Genomic DNA, 18,793 nt, shown 5'->3' with positions numbered 1-18,793 from the left:
AATTTGGGGCTCTATTGACACCTCTAGTTAAATGATGTATGTAGTCTGTATTATAAACCTCGTACATCATTTAATAAATGAATTTAAAATGTAAATTTTTATGTAGATTTTTGCTTATAATAGTGAGAGGATGATGTATCATTTCTAAAAAAAATGCAACACTAGTATCTATTGTGCCAACCACCTACAAACACATGTCAATTTAGTTGTAAAAAAAAAAAAAAATTGTACCAAAAAAAAAAAAAAGGCTTTGATATGATCTCCTACGGTAGGGGACCTATTGCCCTCTCCTACCGTAGACTCCGCCCAAAGATCTACTTTGAAACAACTCGAACATGCAAGTTCTTCGGTGACTTTTCGAGACCAAAGATGAGCTTACCACCTTCTTCCATCACACGCTCTCTGCAGAAATTGAACAACAGCCCACCCAAGTATTTTTCATAGCTTTCTCTTTCGGAGGTAATGAGGCAACACTTATACTTTCTGTGTCTGGTCATCAATGAGAGTGATTGTTTTGCGCTTTCCTTTCAGAATTGTTCTTGACACCTCGTTTGGGAAATGCCTAACAGGGAAATAACAACAATATTAGTCTAATGCATATTAACATGGATAAGATGTATGCGAATATAGTTACATATAATTTATAAAACAAAGGTAGCTTAACTGATTTTAAGCTAAAGAAAATGTATCATGACTTCTAATTTATCTTCCTATTATCTTCCTATAAAGTCTAGATAAATGCATGTATGTGCATTATATGAACCCCGTTGACCAATTAACATTGTTGAAACAAATGGAAATTAAGCATCACTCCGGCATGTGCATCTATAGCTAGCACCATTTGACATTGATGTCTTCGAACATTTGGGCAACTCTCATAATACCATCCAAACTGGTTAGGATTGAATTTAGTTGTTTTCCAAATAGTGATGCAATATGTATCCTAACACAAATTATGCACATGAAATAAAGAATAATGCAATATGTATTTTTAATTTGTGCGTAAAAAAACTCAAAGCATGTTCGTGCATAAAAAAAGCAGACCATGACTAAGTTTATAAATTCAGCAATTGGCTTAACCTGAGACAGATTGGAAAAATCGTTGTACAAAGTACGTTGAGAAGAAGCCGAACTCTAACTTAAGTTCTGACTGATACTTTGACTCTGAGCTTGAGAAGTGTTAAGGTCACGACAACAATTCAAGAAACATGGTCAAAAAACAATCAAATCAGATTGTGAAATAATAAGTTACTCTAACACTATATTGTGAAATCATAAACTTACTAAGTCTTAAACTTCTTAACAACCGGATAATGTAGGTTGATGAGCAGCCTCGAACCTGACCAATTGTTACATATATTTGGGTTGCCATTGACTACAAAATGGAAGCAAAGAACTCAAGGTAAATAGATGGTAAATGATCAAGCTACGGAGTATTTTTTCCATAGTGTTACATCAACTATATTCCCACTGCATAAGGAAAGACATCTTTCAGGTCATTATCAAACTTATACAAAATCCTATCATCTGATGTTGACAAATTAGAAAATAATACATTTTATCTTTCAACACAATGTTCGTACACGGTTTCTTTCCAGTCCCAATTGGTGTTGTTTTGACAATCTCATGAAGAAGCCCGATGAATTCTAAAAAAAATATTACATCTATAAGAACATTATAATCGGAAAAAACAAAAAAATAAATTAAAGCACATAACTATATCATATAGAACATTATAAATTAATATTATTTTAATTTGAGGTAAACCCGTATGAGTTTACGAGTCGATTCCACATAGACAAAACGAGTTGAGTAGCCACATAGTAGACCGTCTTAGTTATATTCTATTATAAATAGTACTCATGTCTATTGTTTTTTCTCATTCAATCCACCATTTTCTTAACCTAGTTTCTTAAGCTAGAAAAAGAGAAACAAATTGAGGGTTTAGGTTTTATTTTTCCAAAAGGGGAAGAACACACAATATCCAAAAATAAAAATCAAATTCATCATGTCAAGCACACGATCAATCCAGGACGATTGTGTTGACGATACTAGAATCCATGTTCTCTATTACCGTCTTACATGTAAGATCCAATAAACTATTTAGACATCAAGAGTTTGTTGGAGCTTACATGCAAAATTGTAGCAGAGATCATGAAGAGTACGACATCGGGAAGATTCACAATACTTTCAACATTGTCAATGACTCCTCTCCAAAACAAGAGGAACAAATTCATCGCGTAAATCAATGAGTTTTTGAATGATTTTACATAAGTTAGGGATTACTCCTTAAATTTGCATAGTGCAAAAGGGCTATATTTTATATTGCGTGATAGTGTAGAGACTAAATTGAAAGGCGTGATTATATTTTACTTACGATCTCAGTTAAGGATCAATCATGTGGATTTATGATATGCTTCGTTTTATTCACCAAATAAATTTATATAGACAATGTTATAACTACACTAAATACCAAAAGTTGTATCAATATTATTGATTGAATAGAAAAAATTGACCAACATGTCTACAATCTACAACAAGCCTTGTTAATACTTGTACCGTGAGATTCCAAAATTTGAAGTAAAGAAAATTGATATTCTTTTTCTCTGGTTCTTGACTTTACCTGTTCACAGCTGATTTTTTATTTCTCCGATATGCATATTTGATGTATAGGAAGGGATATGAAGTTTTCCTAGTTCTGTTTGGAATTAATATTGAAACAATTTGTGTATCAATTTGTTCTTTGTCTGATTTGGATTAACGTAATAACGTTGTGGTCTTGCTGACTTTGAATTTAGTGAAAGAGTTGCTTATGAGGCTAAATAATTGAATTATGTATTTTAAACTTTTATGCTGGTTGAATTTTTCTTATGAGTTATGAATGTTGTTCTGTATCATTTTGTGCAGATACACATACATAAGATAACTTTGATGCAACATGTAGGCAATGATGCATGGGAATGGGATGGAGCTTGGCTTTGAGCGTCAATATACGAAACTTGTAAGTTGAAAGTGATTTGAAAATCTTAATGAGTTGATATGCATAATCAACTTATACCAATTTTGATGATGATAACATAACCCATGACTTACTGAGACAGGATTGGAATGTCAAGAAAAGATTAAAGATATCTCACACTTTGAGGGAAGACTATTACGATAACAATCCCAAAACTGTGAGAAAAGAGAAGAGAGCTCGTCCGTCAAATATTGTTGGCTAGTTTCATATCATATCAAAACTGTGTATTTAAAGGCAGAGATCGTGTGATGATTATCCTCTTTTACTAACAAAAATCATATGCATGATTCTTAAATGTTTTTATTAAACGCCATTCAAAGAAAATTATTTATACATGCACAATATAAAAATAACGTTTATATCAATAAACTCTACTTAATAGTAGTATTAAATTTTTTTTTTGACCAACGATATTAATTATTTTATTGAAAATTACAAATATAAACTCGACTGCTTGTTCCCATGAACTTTATATAAACATTGTATTATATATATATAGGGGTAGAGTTTAAACCTCGAATTACACACTTATTCATTTTAAGAGATAAATTTCTATTCATTAGAATACTTATAACTCGATTGCTTATTATGTTTAATATAAGATAACAAAATTATCAAAGATTAAAATATTATATTTTAAATTTTTGTAGGATATTATTTTTTGATATTTGAATTAAATTATTTCCTTTTTAAAGTGTGCATTATATTGATTCCTACATAAACAATGTGGTGCAATATACAAGTCACGTGTACGGGCTTTAGTGAGGATGAATAGCTCAATTGGATTAAGCTAATGGATAGAAAGTTGGAGGTCATTGATTTAAATCCAAACGAAGGAGGAAAAAACCAATCTAAAAACTAATTAATAATATTTATCATTTAAAAAAACAAAAGGTTATTGAATGAGGTTTTATAAAATAAACGAGTAAACCGTCATATTATAAGTATTTATAACCCCTAATTTTGTAGAGCACTCTTAAACAAGACCCTGATTTTATGAATATTTTAAGGGTAGTGTTAACTTGTGCCCTTAGGGCACACGTTAAGAAACCCAAAAGAAGAAATGTTTTCTAAAATTTTGTGCATTCAATTCATTAAAAAGTTAAATATTAAATGTAATGCACACATTTCAATAAAAAATTTCTATATTTGAATCATTAACTTGTGTCTTAAGGGCACAAGTTAACATTTCCCATATTTTAAAATGATCACCTTCAAATTTTATTTATATAAGTCATTAAAGTAATGCCAAGAACCAAAATGATAGTAAGTGGAAAAACTTAAAAATCAAATTGATACTATAGTATAATCCTATAAAAAAAAAATTTAGGGAATCCTATAAATATTTAAAAGTTAGAAATTCATTTTTTTTATTTTTGTAAATAAAACCACATGATCGTGAACTCAAACAAAACCATTTATTTATATACCACGTGAAATTAGATCAGATCGGATTATTTTTAGAAGTCATCCAAATTGAATCGGACCGAGCGCATTTATATTTTTAGATCAAATGCATTTTTACCTCACAACTTATACAAATTTCACTACAAACACACCTAAATTCACGTCAATAAGAATATAAGTTCATTTCCTTTGTAAAAAAAAATCTAACAACCATTGGAATTCCATAATTTTCGGAAAAGATAAGAGCCCGGTTATTAATTGGGAAACATCTAAAATTGGGAGGTAAATTCCTGCTAAAACTCACTCTCTTTATTTCTTTCCTTAATTACTTTCAAAACCCTACAAAACAATCCAAAACCCCTTCTTTCTCACTACTCTTGTGGGATACATGTACAGTAATTTTCTTTGGCTTTCAAAATCTTTCACATCATTTTGTTCAGCTATCACCATTCTCATATTTCAATAACTTCGTTCGCATTGTTGGTTTCGTAGAATCTTTACTCTTTGCATTTTGTGTTTTGGTCATGTAGGATACTGAAGCAGTTGATAATAATCATAACTCAGGATTCAAGAAGGTTTTTCTTTTTTCTTTATTATATATATTCAACTTTGTTTATACAATGTATTATGAATTCTTGTTTGTAACTGTTTTCTTCTTTGTTGTTATTTCCGGTTCAAGTTTGATTGAAGCAAGATGGAAAAACTGTTTCTTGTTTTGGCATTTCTACTTGCATTCATGGCATTTCCATCAAATGCTTTGTTTGCACCAACTCCAACTATGAACTGCAGATCGATCATGAATGATATGATGGTTGAATGTCTTCCATATTTTGTGGATCACAACAATAATTCTCAACCATGTTGCTCTGCTTTTGAATCTGTTGCAGCAACTGCTTCTGGCTGCATTTGTGATATTCATATGGATATCAACAATTTTCTGTTGGATATCACAAAGATGATGAAGTTGCCTGCTGTTTGTGGAGTCTCACTCCCTTGTCACTGTAAATATTTAATTCTATTCACTTCTATAAATTCATAATTATGTTTACACTGTTTGATACTAATAACAATGTTTCTTCATTTTCATGATACAGTGGATGTTAGTGCTGCTCCATCCTCAGGTGTGTAAATTATGCATTTGTTTTATCTCATTTTTTAGTGAACAATCAACAATATAATTTGGGTCTATATAGCACCGACACTTCTGATTGAAATCATGACACATGACCGATACATGTGATTGCATTAAATTATGTCATTTTCAAAACTAAAAAAAATAAATTGGCGTCGACGTTTGTTTGTGTAATGTTTGGTGTTCGTGCTTCATAGATTTGTGTTACTTACATGCAGCTTTCAATTGTATTTTGATTGTTGTTACATGAACATTGATTTTTAGCTTATACTTGAATTAGTAGAAATAAATGGAACTATTGAATTATATTATTATTTTGGTTTCGAAAATTTTATCAGTGAGACTCGCATGCTCTAAGAGGAGAAGAGTGGTATTGTAAATTTAAGATCTCACACATCAAATGTCCCTGCAACCTTTTATCATCACACACTTACAAGATTGAAATTTTTTTGTTTAAAAATTAAAATAAAATAGAATTGGATGAAATACGATGATTGTTCCTTTTACTTTTCCTTCAGTTTTAGCTGCACTGTAAGAAATGGCATTGTTGAGGTTAATGCCGAAAAGTCAATGAAAAGGACACATTTTTGGTGCTGAGGGATCTGGCATCCGGAATTGGTTCTGTTCGAATATGACACAGGCTCAATTCGAGTGTAGAGGCTCATTGGTTCTTGTTTGTGTTTATGGTGTGGAGACTCATTGTCTAAAAAGAGAAAAGATATTTTGACAACATTAAATTGTTTGACAAGGTGTATTCATACTATCGATGTACTTTTTTTTAATAATTTATTGCTTCACCTCGATTTACCTGCAAGGCTAAAATTTAAAGAGGGGCTTAACCTGTCCAAAAATTTGAAGCATTGAACTTTAAACTCTCCACCACTTAGAAACACATTAACTTTTCTTAAATCCCTCCCCTATGTGAGACATCTTTAATTTCCATCATGTTCCATGTCCATTCTAAGGACCATCTCCGCCCTGAGTAATATCTCCATAGTTGTATTCTGACCTTTTCAGCAGCCTAGTTAGTCTGAAATTATGGAGCTTAGTGGCTACCGGTATGGCGGTATAAGGCTGCAGGAAAAGAGCAACATTCTTAATGATGCCATCAGAAGGGGATGTAGCATTTATGTTGCTCATCCCATCCCATCATTCAAATTCTATTCATCCCATTCCACTATATGGGTTTCAATGATTTTAATGAAATGTAATTTTCAGCTACTAGAAAATTTTATCTTGGACCTAATTATGGTTCCAATAGTGTCAAAATCTGATAATTTGTTAATGTATTTATTATATTCAATTACTTTTCTAAGAATTTATGGTGGTTATGTGACATTGCAGTTGATGCACCTGAGTCATATGCTTTAGAGAATGTGATTTCAAGCTCTTCACAGTGTCCTTCACAGAGTAGCCCAAAGCCACAACCCAATCATGCTCCAAGTTCCCCAGCATCAGTACCAGTTCAAGTGGCAGATGACAGTTTAAACGCCATATCATTATTCCCTCTTTGGTTTTTTGTGATGATAGCAATATTCTTGCTATGGGCAAGTTGAGACTAAGCCTAATGAGGCGATAGTCATAGGGTTCATTTTGACAAAGTCGTGACTTAAAGGACGACAGGAACACATTGTGCCACACTTTGTCAATTCTAGTTTCTTTATTTTTCCTTTTTGCCTTTAGTTTGACATATTCTTTAACTTTGTCTAGTTGGATCTTGAAAGAGACCTTTTCTGCTATAATTTCTAATTTGAACTTCAGTTTGCATATTGATTAAAGGGTTAATAGTGTTTTTCACCCCTGTAATATAGGCCATTTCCGGTTTTCGCCCCTGTAAAATTTTCGGTTTGATTTGCCTCCTTGTAAAACTTTTTTTCCAGAAAACACCCCTCCCTCGTCCAACTCAGCAAATTCGCTTACGTGGCGCTGATTTGACATTTTTTTTCATTTTTTATTTTTTTTAAATGGCCAGGTGTAAAAAAAAATTCCACATCAGATTTTATTTTTAAAATATTTGAAAATAAATTTTTAAAAATAAAAATAATCATAAAAATATTCAGTTTTTTTCCAAAAATTTAAAAAATCAAATTTTTTTTTTAAAAAATTCAGAAAAAATATTAAGATTTTTGCTGAAATATAAAAAAAACAGAAAAATAGTCATATTTGTTTCCAAAAAAATTTAAAAATCGAAAAAAAATAATTTTAAAAATTAGAAAAAATCAGAAAATATAATCAGATTTTTTAAAAAGTTAAAAAGATTTTAAAAAATTCTGGAATTTAATTTTCAAAATTACAAAAGAGGTCCGATTTTTTGAAAAAAAAAAAATCTGAATTTTTTTTTAAAAATCTGTATACAAATATAGAAAAAATTCAGATTTTTTATTCGAAAATTTTATACCACAGTTTTAATAAAATATTGGGAAAAAAATCATTTCATTCCACAAATTTTTTTTTTGCCTAATGATTCTAACAAAAATCCATTTTGGGGCTATAATAAGATTTTTTATTCTCAAATAATATCATAGGGTTTTGCCATCGTCGTGGAAAGATTTTATAAGATTTATGATTTCTACCTCCTCTAAGGAAGGCTATAATAAGATTTTATAAAACGGAATTTCCACGACTTTTATAAAACCCTCTAAATTTGTATCCAAATTTTTAAAAATTAATTTTTTTTCATAATTTTTTTAATTTTTTTCCAGAAATTTTTTCCAGAATTTATGACCTTTTTTAAAATTTTGAAAATTTAATTTTTTTGTATTTTGAAAATTAAATTCCAGAATTTTATAAAATCATATTAATTTTAAAAAAATTTGATTATACTTTCTGATTTTTTTCTAATTTTTTAAATTTCGAAAAAATATGTAATAATTTTTTTATAATTTTTAAAATTAGATTTTTTTCGATTTTTATATATGACTATTTTTCTGTTTTTTAATTTTTGGAAAAAATCTTAATATTTTTTCTGAATTTTTTAAAAACTATTTTTCGATTTTTTTAATTTTTGGAAAAAAAACTGAATATTTTTATGATTTTTTTTATTTTTTAAAATTTATTTTCAAATATTTTAAAATTAAAATCTGATGTGGAAATAATAAAAAAATAAAAAATGAAAAAATGTCAAATCAGCGCCACGTAAGCGAATTTGCTGAGTTGGACTGGTGAGGGGTGTTTTCTGGAAAAAAAAAGTTTTACAAGGATGCAAATCAAACCGAAAATTTTACAGGGGCGAAAATCGGAAATGACCTATATTACAGGGGTGAAAAACACTATTAACCCTTGATTTTATTGCTTGTTTATGATTGATCAAACCTTTGCATTAAATAATCACTCAATTGATCAACGATTGTATTGTGGATCTATAGGATAGATGAGATTATGATTACTGCATGACTAGCATGCATACTTAAGTGTTTGCTCCTGTTAGCATATTATATACTACTAGTATTTCCACCCGTGCAACGCACGGGTGAACAAAAAGATTTTATGTGGCGTTAACAAATTATTACTCTGAACATACCACCAAATTATAGACCACGTGTTTTTTGCAAATATGAAAGTTTAGGTTTTTACTAAACAGAAACTTAAATCAAATATTCATAGCCTCCCGTGTTTTGGAATTTTTTTCCACTTTAAAAAGGAAATCTCATCACAATCAATCAATTTAATTCATTGTTAAATATCTCAAGATACATGACAATGGTGTAATCAGAAAGTAGCCTTGTCTATTCTAAAGAAATTTTTAAAGAACACATAGTATTAAGAAGTTGATTGGGTTACATTTACATCAACAATATAGAGAGACACTACATATGTAAATCTAAATTAAGATAGCAACAACATAAATTGATTTTCAAACAATAATGCACATTGAATTTGGTCCTTCATAGATAAACTCCCTCCATGCATGCACCTAAATCCACTTGTACATTAACTAATATACCGTCTTCTTACCCAAGATTCAACATAGAGCCTTCCTAGTAGATCCTATTCCTGCTAAACACTTGAAAACAAAAGATCTTTAATAGGTTGGGGGTTCTTGGCCTAGTACTGTAGGTAGTTTGTAGTTTCTCAGGTACCTACTTATAATATGTTCAGTCAAAATGGAACCTGCATATAGATCAACATAGACAATGATATCAAAGAATGACAAATACATCTCAAAATGTAATTCAATATATCAGTTTCATATAGAGTATAAAGATTTACATTAAAATGAATAGTTTTTGTTTAACATTTTCAAAACTAAGCAACAAACCAATGAAAGAAACACGACAAAATTGTCAAACCAAATCATAACGGAATCAGAGGTCATTTTATATTTCTTTAAGCAAGTATCATGACCATAAACCAAACACTTAGCTTATGTTACTATCATTTCTTATCAGATCTGAAACAAAAGAAAACCATAAGAAACACATACATTTGTTGTTGCTATCGCTATGAAGATATATTGAAAATGAATGTTACACCCAACTTGTCTAACATGATACCTGCAAGGAAATTAATTGATTAATTAATTAAGATATATATCCGAATTTCCATGTAGTTGCAGGATCAAACATAACATAATAAACATCAAAATATATCCTACTAAATAACTGAAAAACATATTATAAATTATACCAACTCTGCCATATCAATTCACGTTTTGTTTCTTTCTCACAGGGGCCATTTTTTTATTTTTTTTTTACAATTATGTTACCTTTAAACCAAATCATGCTCTTTAGTCAAGTCCATGAAACATCTAATCAAAAGTTGATGAAATAAGCAAAAACAAACCTTCAGAATCTGTCATTTCTTTCCTCAGCTTGTGCAATTAACTCACTTGATCGTTTCACTCAATAATATTTTGATTATTTGGCTACTACATGGAAAATAAACCAGCAACGAACATTCAACCAATCAATCTTGAAGAGGCACAAACCAGAGCTCAGTTACAGCCACTGATCAACATTGCTATAGAAAGGAAAATTGCCCAAACATATTTGGAAATAGACCAAACCAATGTTTGCTACCATTGCTATAAAAAAAATCAACAACTAAACAACTATTCAGATCTAATATATCACTCTAATCCAAAGACTAAAAATTTGAGATAATCAAAACTCAACAATTGATAATGAAAACAAATAACTCAGAATCAACTGAAATTAGTTTAGAAGAAAAAATTATTAACTCCAACACAATTCAAGTTTTTTCATGAGATATAACTTAAAAACAGAAAAGAATGGTCCCTTAAAAACAGAAAAGAAAAGAACATTAAACAATATTATAATGAAAATATATCTATTACCTTTGGTACTTATGCTTTTGTGTCCCGTTGCTAAAACTTTATCAAGAGATTTCTGGTAATTCTTGGAATCAATTTCAGTCAAAACTTTACTTAAATCAACATGACATGCAACCTACTCTTCATATTTTTGCTTCAAACGTGTTAAAATCAGCAAAAATGCGTGTTAAAATCAACATGACATCTAACCTAGATATTTATGTTTCAAAAAAAGTCAGTGCTTTAAAATCAATATTTCTCTATAACTTATTGTCTAAAGAATCAGAAGCAAACTTTAAAGGATCTTTAGTCAACTTCTAACTAAACGTAAGGAACATTCGATTTTATAAAAGCAAACTTTAGCCTGAAAAGAGACTTACCATGAAGTTGTTCCAAAAGAGTCAATCAGAAAGTAAAAGAGTTATAATTACTGCCCGTTATCATATATGGTTTATTGCATTTTCTTGAGCCCAAATTGTTGATTGTTTTATTACATGTTTCACATAATAAAAATCATATTACATGAGATAAAGATGATAGATCAAAAGCTTATCTAAAAAACAGAAGATAATCAAAATCAAAATTTTATTACACAACAAACTCTTAAGAGAAATATAGGTGAATTGTGGAGGTGAGAAAGCTTTCACACAAAAAATAGGTGCTCAAGGAGTGTATGCAGAAAGATTCCTGAAAAAAGTAGTAGTTCAAATATCGGTGTATAGAGAAGATGCTCTCTAATAAAGTCAAATTGAGCCCAACTTTGAAAGTCAAATGTAATCTGACCCTCTTAGTGTACCATCTCTTTCTTTTTAATTTATTTCTTTTGGGTTATGAAGACTAACTTGAAGAATCATTCATATTAAAAGACTAATTATCCAGTATAAAGTTTACCATACTTTATACGGAAAAGTAAAACTATCTGATATAAATTCATTGTGATAAAAAGCTCGTTTGCTAAAATATGGTCACTATGACAAAAGGCTCTTGTTTCAAACATAATATATACAACAACTAATATATATTTTATCATTTTTACATGTAATTTATCATTTCAAAGATCGAGTTCAAGCATATACACAACTAATATTTTCTATATTATAAAAGATCATTCAAGCATATTCACATTTATTCAAGGAAAAATACCTTGGGTTGGATTGGTGTCAACTACCTGAAAAAGTACAAAGCAACATAGTATCAATGGGATTTGTAACAGAATCAAATCAAACAAATGAAGAAGAATAGAAAGCTTAATCATCACTATAATCATCTTGAATCATTAATACAACAATAGAAAGCTTATAGTTAGAGAATGTCACCAATTCAAATTTCTAATCATAATCTGAGGTTAGAAATTATGTGAAAATGAAATACCTCGTAAGCAAAGAATTTGTTGTTTGTTTTTTTGGTAATAACTCCTGCAAATATTAACAATCACACGGAGTTATGTATAAAAAGGAATCAGTGGGAGGAACACAAATACAAAGACCAGCACATGTTATGCTGATAATGATATGCTTAAATTTAGAATCATTATAAAACTTCAATATTATACAATGTGGATACTTCATTAGTGTAATCAGCTCATGAGAGTAAAGAAAGTAAAGATCATACAATCCAAATCATACACAATCAAATATAAAATCAATACACAAAATCTAAAAGCAAATGAATATAATCATAAATCATAAATAGGCTACATATAAATTGAAATTTTGCAAAGCATGTCAGAGAGAATCTAGAAAACATAAATTGAAGATAATTGAGATTGTAATAACAATGAAATGCCTAACTGGTTACGCCAATTTGCAGCAAAAAATTAAACATCTGTGATCATTTTCTTGAGCACAATTTTTTATTCCTTCTATTATATGTTTCACATAGTAAATATCATATTACATAGATAAATTACATATTTTGTTTTTTTCAAAAGAAGAAGGTGGAAGGAGAAAAACTCTATCAAAAGGCAGTCATAACAAATTACATGGGAACTGTCAAAAAAATTTAAGGTAGGTAGCTCAGTAGCTTACCAAATCAGAAGAAGGAATGCCCTTATTCAACACACAGACTTAAAAAACAATGCCCTGATTCAACACAAAGCTCATATTAGTGTGGAACCCATTCTTCAATATAACTTCAACCTTTTATGCACAGAAGACCACACTAATCATTAGAAGTTTTTCTCAAGCATACAAATACTAAACAATGAGAAATGAGAATAACCAAGAAGTTTGTACCACAAATTTTATGTGCAATGTAAGTGCATTATTTGGTCCTATTACACAGAGAAAATTTACTTACCTGTTCATGTTACATCCTGCTATAATCATTCAATATTTGTCCAACCTGTTGAATGCAAAATGATCTACACAAATCAATATGTTTGAAAGCTTAACACAAAAACACTAAGACAACAAATTAATAATTTAATTGAACCAAATAACCAGATCTAGGAGTGCAGCAAGTTAAATCAATTGCAAAAGAAAAAGGAACAATTAAGGCACCACTAACAATAGTACATGGAACTAAAACCAATAATTTACAATTCTGTTGTAGAAAAAGCAGAATGCAAATGTTAAGAAAAAACAGAATGCAAAATGGGATCGGCTCAACAACAATCCATGACTAAGAGAACCATTTTTATTTTTTATCCATCTTTTACTGCATGAAAATGAAAATAAAAAATCATACATCATATAAATTCAAGTCATAATTAAAAACCAGGATCACACCTTCAGTTTGATTGCCTCTCCAATATCATTTATTTGAACTCTTTCAAACTTGATGCATAAAACCTATCAACAAATAAAACCAGAGATTAAAAATTGAATAAAACCAACTTAAAACAAATCAATCCAAACAAAAGGGTCGTATATTTTTACCCAATTTAGAACAAAAACAAATTCAAATCAAACAAAACATAATCAAAATCTTCAGCACCATCTAAAACTAACAATATCATCCATTTTCTTCTTGAGACAATTTCTCAAACACTTTGAGAGTGCTCAATTGCACAACAAAAAAATCAAATACAAAACCAACTAAAAATAAGGCATCTAAAACGAACACTTTGTGAGTGTCCACATATCTTAACTTATAATCTTACCTTGCAGTTAAGCATATAATCAAACCAAAACACACAAAAAAAAAAAAAACAAATTTGGGTATAAAAAAAAATTGCAAATAGATTGTTGCTTTCAAAACTCAAACCTATAAATTTTAACGATAACAACAAATAATGACAGAGAAATGGGTTTGCAATGGATTGTGTTGATGATAAATTTAATGGATGTAAAGAAATTATATACTTAGTTGAAAAAACAACCGTACAATATAAGCAGAATCAAGTGTTTGAATACTTGAAAATTATGGGTTACAATAAAAAGATATTTAAGGATCTAACAATAAACAACAACATAAAAACAAAAAATCACAACCTTGTTGTAGAAATCAGATAAGATGATAGTAGGTCCGTTTGATGGTTCCAAAGGATTGTCGTTATTAGTCTTCCAATCCCATTCATGCACAGACAAAAATACCAAACATTAATCACAACAATCTAGAAATTCAAAATCACACATAACATTAATCATAAAAAAAACAAATAGAAAATAAAACTTACCTCAACAACGATTCAAAGTACGACTTCAAGTTGTTCATGAGAAGAAAAGAGAGATATCGTGCATAACCCGTTGTAAACGAAGAAAGAAGTAAGAGGAGAATGAGTTTGTGTGTGTTTTTTAAAGAATAAGAAGAAAAGGGTTTGTGTTGCAACGTGAGAGAGGAAAAGAGGGAGTGGTGGAATGTCTGTGAACTAGTGATTACACCCGTGCAACGCACGGGGGAGAAAACTAATTACAAACATATATAGTTTGTTATACTCAATATCAAATTCAAAAGATATAGATATTAAATAACATATAAGTATTAATGGAAATAGATTGTTAACGTGAAATTACAATTTATTAATTTAAAAGAACATAAATGGTATGAAAATATTTAAAAGATAAACTTGTTACAACTCATTAACTTAAAGGGCTTAAGTGATAAAAAAAACTTAAAGATCAATTTATTACAATTAAATAACTTAAAAGATATTAGGTGTAATTTATCCATTTTTATAATTCATATTTAAGTTTAACACCATATAATATAACTTATTGCCCCCCGTGTTTTTTAGCTGCAGATTGAGAAATTATTCTTATAAAAAAAGGGATAGATATGTTTAAATAGTATCATTTTGAAGAATGGGTATACAAAGATTTCTACCTAAAAAATGAATGAGATATTATATAAATATAAATGAAGAGTACATGTACAAAAGTATTATACGCAACTTATATCCCTCTCAAGTTGTATGAACAACTTTTCCAAAAAACAAAACAAATCCTTACATTCCAAAGCATTGCTTTCTAACTCATTTTCAGTGTCTTTGTTAACTTCTATAGCTACGACTTGCCGTTATTTCTTCAGGTCTTCGTTATTTCCAACAAAAAAAATGTATGAAAGTCCGATTTCTTATCATAATCTTCTAATGTCAACTTTTGAAAATGTAAAAAACCTGAAGGAAAAAAAAACATGAAATTAGGCTAATGCAATTTACTATATAGCACAGAAAAAATTTGTCTAAAAACAAGAGGGCATGTGTCATATCCTAGTAAAAAGAGAAGATTCGTAGATGTTTCAAAGTTCCAAATTCAGATTCTGAGCTGATTCTGGTCACATTTTTTCAGCTACATAATTCTGCTTTCTAGATAAGAAAATAGAATTTCAAAGCTTCACCGTCTTGTCTTACAGTCCTAAGAAATGCATATAGTTGAAGCACAAAATACACTTTTGTAAGCTCAACTCCTGTAAACCACCATGTTTCTAGAGGAGGGATTAAAAAATCATACCAACGAAAGAGTAAAAAAGGAAGTCGGGAAGTGTCATCCATGTTCAAAGACATGAATCAATTCCAGGGAGTACCCCTTGTTTTTGGAGTGTGATAAAGAAATGATAAAACTGTATTGACAGTGATAGGTGAAAACAAAAGTCAGGGACAAAAGACAGATAATATTTGCAAAGTAGGAACAAATTTTATTAGTGCCAATGACAATCTCGCTCCCTTAAATGTATATTCCTGTAAAAGAGACATATAATGTAAAAAAGAATTAATCATCAATCCTAAGATGGCAAATTTCTTGAAGCCAAGATCAGTCTAGTCTAATAAGCAGGATCTAAAATTGTTAGTTCTTTCAAATCTAGTCTATTGTGTAACCCAAAAAAATAATCTAGTCTACTGCATTGCATTTCTAATAGAAAAGGCAAACTATAAACTGTAGAGCAGAAAGATGAAATGCTGATAATCACTTATCTAAGGATCATGATTGTATCACTAATTTGTCACATGATATGCATATTTTTCATTTTCTAATAGAAGAAAATTTCATATATTTAATCAAGGCAAAAAGAACATATAATCAAAAAGATGAAGCTAAAATCTAACCAAGCAAGCAGAATGATTATGTGGCAAAAATAATGCTCCAATGTCAAATTTGTAACACATACATTATTAACCACTAAAAAACATATAAATATATCTAAAGCAAGAACTATTGACTTCAATAGAGCAAAAATCATGTTATAAATTGATCTCAAAATTCCATTTGACAAAACAAACAACAATTACTTATAATAAGATAAAAAAAAAAAAAAAAGTTTAACTTACTTGTAATCATCCTTGTGATTTTTCTCTAATCCTCTCTGCTTGTGATTCGGTTCTTGTAATCATATAGGTGAAGTTGAGGAATCATACAACCTGTTTTTGTTGTACAGTTTTGAAGGAGTATAAAGAAAGATTCCTGAAAAAGTAGCAGTGCATATAGAATGTATGAAAAAGATGATCTATGCAGCTATACTTCTTACCTATTCATAGTTTTTTTTTTTTGTGTTTCAATTAAAGATAGAAAAAAACAAATAAGAAAATATAATATTAACATAAAATAGAAATGGGAAAAAAATTGGATGAGCTAAAGCCAAGTTAGTGAACAAATTTAGATAGATTTCTGAAACCAACACGAATGGTTAAATCCAACAAAGAAGTGAGTAAATTGGTTTGGTTACAACGACACCAAACAGCAAGAAGGTTAGAGTTTTAAAACAAAGTTAGGAGTGTTTTTTATTTTGAAGAAACAAAATGCAACGAAATAAAGAGGCACACCTAAGATAATCTACAAAGAAACAAAATGCAACGAAATAAACCAAAAAATAATAGAATCTAACCTGGATATGTAAGTAGCCCTCATAACACAACCGTTTCATATAATCTCGCAGCTTGCAAAAATGATGTAAAGAAATCAGGAAAATGAAGGATAAGATAGCCAAAGCCAGACATTTTACAACCACATCTAAATTCATAAATATCACCTTTGCTGCATATTTATGTCCATTGACTTGCAATATCCTAATGCAACCTTCCGACTGCAACATCACAATCATTAGGAAAGCGAAACCAGAGTATGAATATCAAATTTGACACTAACGACTGCACAACCTAATAGTTATGATCTCAAAACAATTACTGAAACAAATTTTCAAGGGCTTTGTAGGATAGCAACTTAAACTTGTCATTTCATGTTGCATAAATTAATTTCAAATCTGCAGCTATAAAACTACCAAAAGAAAGTAGAACCTCACCTGGACATGAACATAACCTTGAGAACACAGCCCATTCCAATAATTTCACTACCTGCAAAAAATATGAAAATAAATCAGAAAATGAAGGATGCAATTTTACAACCACCTATAAAATCATCTATATCACTGTAAAGTGATATCAACCAAGCATAAAACAATTAATTGTAAAACGAAAAACACCATAAAAAAAAAGATACAAACCTATGATATGATCATCTACAATAAAAAAAAACTGCAAAGAAATAAAACAAAATACAAATGAACCTAACCTGAAAAAGTATAAAAGCTTCAAACTTGACATCCATATGGATAATTTCACAACCTGTAAATAAGAGGAAAAACGCAACAAATATTATAAATCCTACACCTTCATTCAGACAATTTTACAAACACCTTGTGGTTCAAAATCAACCCGGTTCTCGTTTTGGTTCAAAATCAAAAGAAAAAATTGAGGTTTCAGCAAAAGCATCAAAACAATAGTGAATTTAAACAAACAATTGAACATTCAACAAAAGAATAATAATATGGAATCAATTCATGAAAAAAGAGATGGAAAGCAAGATGAAAACTCTTAACTCATTTTTAACTTAGCAGATGAACGAATTTACCTTATAATATCATGAAATAAAAACTGAAAATGAACATGGATTTGGAATCAAAAACGAAAATTGATTTTGGAGTTGTTACCTCCGGCGCCGCGGTGCGCGTTTCTTCTTCATTCTCTTCCGTGGAACCGATGGCAGTGAAAAGGGAGAGGAAAGGTGATTAGCGCAGAGAGAGAAGGAACAGAAAACAAAATCAGGGAAATAATGAAGTGTGAGAGAAGATGTGATTCAAATTTGAAATTTGATTTCAATTGGAACTATGAGATTCAATATTGAGAGGGACATGAGGTGAAAAAGTCTTGTAAGATGCTGATTTTTGCAGAAGGTGAGGATAAGTTTGTTTGGTAGCATCTCATAACTGATATATTTGTTTGGAGTTTGGCTATAATTGTGGATCAGGTAGCATCTTTCCCTTGTTTTTGAGTGGATTTGAATTTCAAATGAAAAGATTTCCCTCCTATTCCATGAGAGCTAAATTTGGCTAAAAAAGTGATCTTTGAGTTTTTGTGATGTATAGGTGGATAGCTTAAAAATTTGACACTTGTCAAAATGTATCTAAAAAGATCCCTCTAATAGTCTAATATTAAGATGAGAGAGAAAGTGAGGAGAATTAGGGATGAGAGAGTAAAAAAATAGAATGAGATAAATTAATGTATGAGGAAAAAAAAGGGTTTGAAGAAATT

General features: G+C 29.8%; 1 protein-coding gene and 2 long non-coding RNA genes across 14 annotated transcripts; 1 reads left to right on the top strand and 2 right to left on the bottom strand.

Annotated features, from left to right (window-relative positions):
- Positions 1 to 4,935: 4,935 nt before the first annotated feature.
- LOC146901959 (uncharacterized) lies at positions 4,936 to 7,364 on the top strand. Its single transcript, XM_085735304.1, has 4 exons — positions 4,936 to 5,001; positions 5,106 to 5,427; positions 5,521 to 5,547; positions 6,903 to 7,364. The coding sequence occupies exons 2-4, from the start codon at positions 5,121 to 5,123 to the stop codon at positions 7,112 to 7,114; spliced, it is 546 nt and encodes a 181-aa protein (XP_085591430.1). The 5' UTR covers positions 4,936 to 5,001; positions 5,106 to 5,120; the 3' UTR covers positions 7,115 to 7,364.
- A 1,899-nt stretch (positions 7,365 to 9,263) lies between these two features.
- On the bottom strand, positions 9,264 to 14,641 carry LOC146901958 (uncharacterized). 11 transcript variants are annotated; one of them, XR_015021430.1, is made up of 12 exons: positions 14,450 to 14,626; positions 14,265 to 14,333; positions 13,560 to 13,622; positions 13,129 to 13,173; positions 12,858 to 12,911; positions 12,202 to 12,245; positions 11,974 to 11,998; positions 11,211 to 11,293; positions 10,855 to 10,984; positions 10,341 to 10,581; positions 9,982 to 10,051; positions 9,264 to 9,668 (listed from the first exon to the last, which is right to left on the bottom strand). It is a non-coding gene; the product is annotated as an uncharacterized LOC146901958 (long non-coding RNA). The 11 variants fall into 11 exon arrangements; XR_015021431.1 differs by having other exon boundaries at positions 10,855 to 10,966; XR_015021426.1 differs by having other exon boundaries at positions 11,211 to 11,998.
- A 448-nt stretch (positions 14,642 to 15,089) lies between these two features.
- LOC146901957 (uncharacterized) lies at positions 15,090 to 18,443 on the bottom strand. 2 transcript variants are annotated; one of them, XR_015021420.1, is made up of 6 exons: positions 18,193 to 18,443; positions 17,775 to 17,827; positions 17,506 to 17,557; positions 17,092 to 17,289; positions 16,538 to 16,670; positions 15,090 to 15,949 (listed from the first exon to the last, which is right to left on the bottom strand). It is a non-coding gene; the product is annotated as an uncharacterized LOC146901957 (long non-coding RNA). The 2 variants fall into 2 exon arrangements; XR_015021421.1 differs by having other exon boundaries at positions 15,090 to 15,388.
- Positions 18,444 to 18,793: the final 350 nt, after the last annotated feature.

This window comes from Medicago sativa, chromosome 8 (assembly GCF_051527215.1).
Source record: "Medicago sativa cultivar Bolivia chromosome 8, Bolivia_mono, whole genome shotgun sequence".
Classification (NCBI taxonomy): Eukaryota; Viridiplantae; Streptophyta; class Magnoliopsida; order Fabales; family Fabaceae; genus Medicago; species Medicago sativa.
This window is presented reverse-complemented; position numbering and strand designations above follow the sequence as displayed.